Source organism: Mastomys coucha, unplaced genomic scaffold (assembly GCF_008632895.1).
Source record: "Mastomys coucha isolate ucsf_1 unplaced genomic scaffold, UCSF_Mcou_1 pScaffold21, whole genome shotgun sequence".
Taxonomy (NCBI): Eukaryota; Metazoa; Chordata; class Mammalia; order Rodentia; family Muridae; genus Mastomys; species Mastomys coucha.
In genome coordinates this window covers 177,758,358-177,765,334 of record NW_022196904.1, presented here as the reverse complement: position 1 = coordinate 177,765,334, position 6,977 = coordinate 177,758,358, and the positions used below count along the sequence as shown (strand labels likewise).

The 6,977-nt window shown below is 46.1% G+C and overlaps 1 protein-coding gene across 1 annotated transcript in view; it reads left to right on the top strand.

Moving 5' to 3' along the window:
- Positions 1–6,977, top strand: part of Arl3 (ADP ribosylation factor like GTPase 3) — a 46,570-nt gene that overhangs the window by 18,954 nt on the left and 20,639 nt on the right. The window contains exon 3 of the mRNA XM_031390586.1: positions 3,770–3,886. Coding sequence (XP_031246446.1) covers positions 3,770–3,886 — 117 coding nt within the window. The remainder of the gene's footprint in view (positions 1–3,769; positions 3,887–6,977) is intronic.

Sequence of the window (6,977 nt, the reverse complement as noted above, 5' to 3'; positions counted from 1 at the left end):
AGGAGGAAGAGGAGGAGGAGGAAGAGGAGGAGGAGGAAGAGGAGGAGGAGGAAGAGGAGGAGGAGGAACAGCAGCAGCAACAGTAGCAGAAGAAGAAGGAAGGAAAGAAAAGAGAATATCTCAGATGCACACAAGCGTTTTGTCAGCAAGTTTCCATGAAGCAGCCACGGTCACTTTCATGATAAATTGAAGCCGTTTTCCTCAGAGTTCTTGAATGGCTAGTTTATTTGGTCATGGATGATTTAGAAGAGACCTGCTCAGTACAGTCCCAGTTCTCCTCCCTAAGTTCCTCTGTGGAACCGAGCAACAGTGCTGCTGTGGCACTGCGCTGGGCCAGGCATGGTGTGCCAGGCAGCAGTGTTGGCAAGCTGCCAGGTGAAGCAGCTGGTTTTGGAGGCATCCCCAGACCCACATAATTCCAGTTACTCTGGATGAAATGTCACGGATGTTGTAGCAAAGTATTGATTGGATATTCAAATCCTGGATTCCCTTCATCATTTTTGCCAGAGAATATTTTTCCCTCTTTTCATGCGGTGCCTTCCTCCCGGGCCCCAGGGGTCTTATTAGCTTGTTTCTCTCTACACTAATTCCCAGTTGCCACGAGTTGCTTTCCCTGAGTTTCACTCTGAATACTAAAAACAAAGAGTTTCCCTTCCTTCTTTTCTTCATTCCTTCCTTTATTTCTATTTTCATGTTATTTATTTTTATCCATTTTATTTTTTGTGATAGGATCTTAGTCTGAAGCCCTGGCTAGCCCGGAACTCACCAAGTAGCCCACCACACTGGTTTTGAACTTGCAGCAATCCTCCTGCATCAGTTCTCTGAGTACTGGGATTAAAAGCATGTGTCCCATGCCTAGTAGAGGTTTTTTTTTCAAGTCCATCCAAGGCACCTCTTAAAGCAGTTTCAAGTTGGCTTCCGTCATGGTCTGTGGCCAAGGCCACCGCTTCTGAGACTGAACGTGCCTCCAGCAGACACTGTCCCCTCACTCCTCTGACAGTCTAGCTACAGCCCTACTTGGCCCAGAGTGGCCTCCCCTCAGCTCCTGTCTCCCTGTGGACCCATGAGACATTGCTTTAGAGCCTCCAGATTTGCTTGTCTCTCTTTAAACTCAGCAACTGTTCTTTGCTCTCGTCTTTAACTTCAGCTTCTCTTTCTGTCACTTACACGTACCATCCTGTTAAACTTATCATCCTGAAGACCTCGTGAGGAGAGGTCTGTGTTGATCACAGGTAATCTCCTGTCCCATTATCCTTAGCAACATACAGGTTTACAAATACATAAAATGAATTTTTGGGTGGCTTTTGAAAGATGGAGTCTGGGGCCTGTGAATGTTAGGCAAGCTCCCTGCCTCCAGGCTGCAGCCCAGTCATAGTGTATATATTCCTTAACAAAACACATCATGTGAGCCAGGTGTGGTAGCACACACCTCTAACCCCTTTGAGAAGGAAAGCAGGAGTACAGGGGTCCATCCTCTGCTACTTAGCAACGTCCAGCCCAGCCTGGGTTACATGAAAGCTTACTCAGGGAAGGACAAAAAAAGACGGGAAGAAAGAAAGTAGCCTTCTCGCCTCAACATTATTAACCATGATTCTACCGAATGAAATAAATATTGTAAGTCTGTTTTCTTTACTATGAGAGTAAGCCATTTGCAGTATTAAGAGTATCACATTGTATCACCTTGTATCACAGTTGGGAGTATGGCTTCAGAGTTAGATAGAGCCCTTGTTACTCTTATTTTTGGGACTGGGGCTATGAGACAGGTTTTTTTTTGGTTTGGTTTTGTTTTTAATATTTATTTATTTTATGTATATGAGTACACTGTAGCTGTATAGATGGTTGTGAGCCATCACGTGGTTGCTGGGAATTGAGCTCAGGACCTCTGCTCACTCCACCCAAAGATTTATTTATTATTATATCTAAGTACACTGTAGCTGTCTTCAGACCCACCAGAAGAGGGCATCAGATCTCATTACTGGTGGTTATGAGCTACCATGTGGTTGCTGGGATTTGAACTCAGGATCTTCGGAAGAGCAGTCAGTGTTGAGCCATCTCACCAACCTATGAGACAAGTTTCTATGTGTAGCCCTGTCTGTCTGTCTTGGGACTTGCTCTGTAGACTGGGCTGGCCTCAAACTCACAGAGATCTGCCTGCCTCTGTGTACCACCCTGGACAGGCACAGTCCACAGAGGAGTCAGGTTCAATTCCTAGCACCCAAGCGTTATCTCATAGCTATCTGTAACTCCAGGTCCATGGGATCCAACTGCCTCTTCTGACCTCCATATCAAGCTTGTACATGGTGCACATACATACATGCTGGCAAAATATTCATATACATTAAATAAATCCAAAAAAGTAAAAATAATAGCAATAATATCTGGATATAGTGGCATGGTGTGGCTCACCATTAATCTTAGCACTTGAGGTTCATTTTCATAATGTCAAGGCTAACCTGGTCTACAGAGTGAATTATACTTCAAAAAGGGGCTGGAGAGGTAGCTCAGCCATTAAAGAGTACTGACAGCTCTTCAGAGGACCCAGGTTCAGTTCCCAGCACCCACATGGTGACTCACAAGCTTCTGTAACTCCAGTCCCAGGGGTCAGATGCTCTCTCTTCTGGTCCCCATGGGCACTGCACATGTATGGTACAGACAGACATTCAAGCACTCATACATAACATGAAAAGAAAGCCAAGTATGGTGGTGCATACCTTTAATCCCACCACTCAAGAAACAGAGAGAGGGGCTGGTGAGATGGCTCAGAGGGTAAGAGCACAGTCTGCTCTTCCGAAGGTCATGAGTTCAAATCCCAGCAACCACATGGTGGCTCACAACCACCCATAATGAAATCTGATGCCCTCTTCTGGTGTCTGAAGACAACTACAGTGTACTCATTTATAATAGTAAATAAATATTTAAAAAAAAATGTTTAAAAAAAAAAAAAAGACGAAACAGAGAGAGGCAGATCTTTGTGAGTTTGAGGCAAGCCTGGTAAACATAGTGAGTTCCAGGACAGTCAGAGCTCTATAGTGACACCCTGTCTCAAAAAGAAAGAGTGGGGGTGGGGAGAGAAAAGAAGAGAGGAAAAAAGAAAAGAAAAGAAAAGAAAAGAAGGGGGCTGGAGAGATGGCTCAGCGGTTAAGAGCTCTGACTGCTCTTTCGAAGGTCCTGAGTTCAAATCCCAGCAACCACATGGTGGCTTACAACCATCCATAATGAGATCTGATGCCCGCTTCTGGTGGGTCTGAAGACAGCTACAGTGTACTTAAATATAATAATAAATAAATCTTTGGGCCAGAGCAAGCGGGGCTGGAGTGAGCAGAGGTCCTGAACTCAATTCCCAGCAACCACATGATGGCTTACAACCATCTGTACAGTTACAGTGTGCCGTATACATAAAATAAATAAATAAATAAATCTTTAAAGAAAGAAAAGAAAAGAAAAAAAAAGGAAGATCTGATGATATGGCTTACTGGGGCAGCATGTGTGTTGTCTACCTGAAAACCCAGGCTCAGTCCCCATCTTTCATGTACTCTTAAATGTAACTTTGTAGCTGGGCGGCGGTGATGCATGCCTTTAATCCCAGCACTTAGGAGTCAGAGGCTGGCAGATTTCTGAGTTCAAGGCTAGCCTGGTCTACAAAATGAGTTCCAGGATAGCCAGGGCTACACAGGGAAACCCTGCCTGGAAAGAACAACAAAAAAGTAACTTTGTAAGAATTAATTGGTCTTTTTTTTTTTTTTTTTTACCCCATCTCTTTCTCTTTCAGGGATTTAACATCAAAAGTGTACAATCACAAGGTTTTAAACTGAATGTATGGGACATTGGCGGACAGAGGAAAATCAGACCATACTGGAGAAGTTATTTTGAAAATACTGATATTCTTGTAAGTAATCATGGTGTGCTCGTCATTGCTAACATTAATCAGAATGCGCAGGGCCAGCAGAAGGCTACAGATTGTGAGGGAACAAGATGTTTGGCTGGCTCTCAGTGATAGTGAGATAGTGAGCCTGTACCCACACTGGCAGTGTTTATAATCACCACAAATGAAAGCAACGGTGGTCAGAGGATCTCGCCCTGGCTCCTTCTCCCCTGTTAGTCAGCAGTTACGTCTCCAGAAGAGACTGGTAGTTAAGGAGTCTTGATCAGGTTTGTTTTTCTGTCAGCTAAAGAATTCAAAGGCAAGAAAAAAGCTGTAGCAACACAGGCAGCCTGAGAGAATCTCACTCCACATAGACAGAGGCAATAGCTGAAGAAAGGCGCTTACTACCTGCATGCAGCAGACACAGAAACACACACACACGCACGCACGCACGCACGCACGCACATCAAGGGGGTGGGGGAGACTTAGCCAAAAATGCAGCCAAAGAGTTTTCCAGCCTGGGCTTTGGACGGGTCAGTTTGAAGACAGACAGGATGGTTGATGGGTCTGGAACTGTTAGATGACATATCCTGATCTGGCCTTAAACTTGTGGAGTCATTCCATCAGCAGGAGGTGAGAAAGAAGCTGCTGCAGGCTACACAGAGAATTCTAGGCCAGCCTGTGCCTAAAACTCAGAAAACAGAAGGCTGATAGATGGCTTAGTGTGTAATGGTGCTTGCAGCCAAACCTGGTGACCTGGGCTGGCTCCTCAGAGTCCACACGGTGCAAAGAGGTTAATGCTGTGGGTTGTCTTCTGACCTCCATGCATGCATCAGTGCATACACACACACACCCCACATGCACACACCACACACAACATTCATACACACACACATATACATTCCATAGACGTACATACACACATACCCCACATGCATACACACACAAATACCCCACATGCATACACACACACACACACATTACATAAACACACACATACCACAGGCATACACATATACACATGCCATACACACACACACACACACGCCCCACAGGCATACGCACGTGTGCACTGGCATTGCCCTGGGTTCTTCTCTGAGATGGACAGGACTTGCTAGTGAGTCAGAGGCAAGGGATGAGAAGAGAGAAGCCAAGGAGATCTCCATTTGGATTTGTTTTGGTGTTTCTTGTTTTGTTTTGTGACAAGGTCTCATGTGGCCAAGCTGGCCTCAGACTCACTCTAGCTGATGACGACCTTGAACTCCTGCTCTCCCTCCTTGAGGCACCCTCATTATTGTGATTACAGATGTGTGCCACCTTACCCAGTTAGTGTTTGGGGTTTTCTTTCCCTCGAATCAGGGCCTCACTATGTAATTTAGACTAGCCTGGAATTCTCAGAAATCACCTGCTTAGTTCCCTGAATGTTAGGATACAAGAGTAGCTGTCACGTGTGCCATAATTGTTCTGGGTGAAAGGAAGTATATTAACAAGGTCAAAAGTGTATGCCTGGGCAGCAGTGGGTGAAGAAAGGAGCATGGTTTGGGACATGTTAGACTTAAAGAGCTTCCACTCACTGGAGACTTCAGAGAGGCAGCCGGCTGCATATGAGACTGCAGCTCACGTGAGAGTTCCAGGCTAGAAATAACTTGAGACTCATCAGTATGTGCATTGTAACTAAAGCCTTGAAATTGGGTGAGGCCACAAATGTGACTGTGACTGAGAGGGGGAGTCAGGTGGGATTCTGGGGTGTCCAGACACTTGCCGGTTAGGAGATAAGCTAAGAATTTTCCATTACGGTAGCACATCACCAGCACAATCAACTTAGAAATGGTTTCAGTTGGCCACTCCATGGCCTGCTAACCCTGTTGTTCTGGGCCTTTGGCAAGGTTGCACTGTGGCAGGCAGTGTATTATAGAGGGAACCTGCTCCCAAGGGGCCAGGGTCTCACAGTTGCCCTAAGTCATGCTCTCAGTAGCCCAGCCCCCCCACCCCTCCCACCACAGGCCTCATGTACTTCAAGGTTCTCACTTTCCTAAGGCTCCGCCCCAGTAGCCTCAGCCTTCCAGGCAGGAACACTACAGGAGTGTACTGCCTTGCAAGCTCTCACCTCCTTTTTCTTTAATTCCTCACCTTCAGCTCTGTCACCTTACAGCTGTGTCACCCCTGTCACCCCTGACTGTTCATGTGCTTTGCAGATACTCTGCTTTTGTCACTATCATTTTTCTTTGCTTTCTAATTCTCCTCCTCCTCTTCTTCCCTCTCCTCTTCCTCTTCCTCTTCCTCCTCCCCCTCTCCCCACCCCCAGCCCAGGATCTCACACATGCTGTATGGCATGCACTCTGCCCCTGAGCTGTGTCTCTGGCCTCACTTCATTCATATTTTCATTTATTTAATACCTGTTCCTCTCACGAGAGAGATTCTATGATAACATGGGGGTTGTGTGGTTTTTTCATTTCTATTTATTATTTGTGTGTGTGCATGTGCATGAGTATATGCATGTATGTATGTGATGTGTGTGCTGGTGCTTAGGTACACGTAGAGATCAAAAGACAGCCTCATGGATGTCTTAGTTAGGACTTCTGTTGCTGTGATAAAATGCCATGCTCAAAGGCCCCTTGGGGAGGAAAGGGTTGATTTCAGCTTACATGTCCAGCCGACAGTCCAACACTGATAGAAGTAAGGGCTGGAACCTGGAGGCAGGAGCTGATGCAGAAGCCATGGACGAATGCTGCTTATCAGCTTGCTCCTCATGGATGTTCACTCCTTTTCCTTATCCAGGACTACCAACCCGGAGATGGCACCGCCCACAGTGGCCTGGGCCCTCCCACAGCAATCAGCAATCAAGAAAATGCCCCACAGGCTTGCACAGAGGCCAGTCTGTTCTGGGGAATTTCTCAGTAAGGTTCTCTTTTTCCAAATGATTCTAGCTTGTGTCAAGTTGGCATAAACCTGGGCAAGCACTGTGCCAATGGAGTCACATCCCTGGCCCCTGCATGCTTTTTAGTTTAAAATTTTTAGATTTGCCAGGCGGTAGTAGTGCAAGCCTGTAATCCCAGCACTTGGGAGGCAGAGGCAGGTGGATTTCTGAGTTCGAAGCCAGCCTAGTCTACAGAGT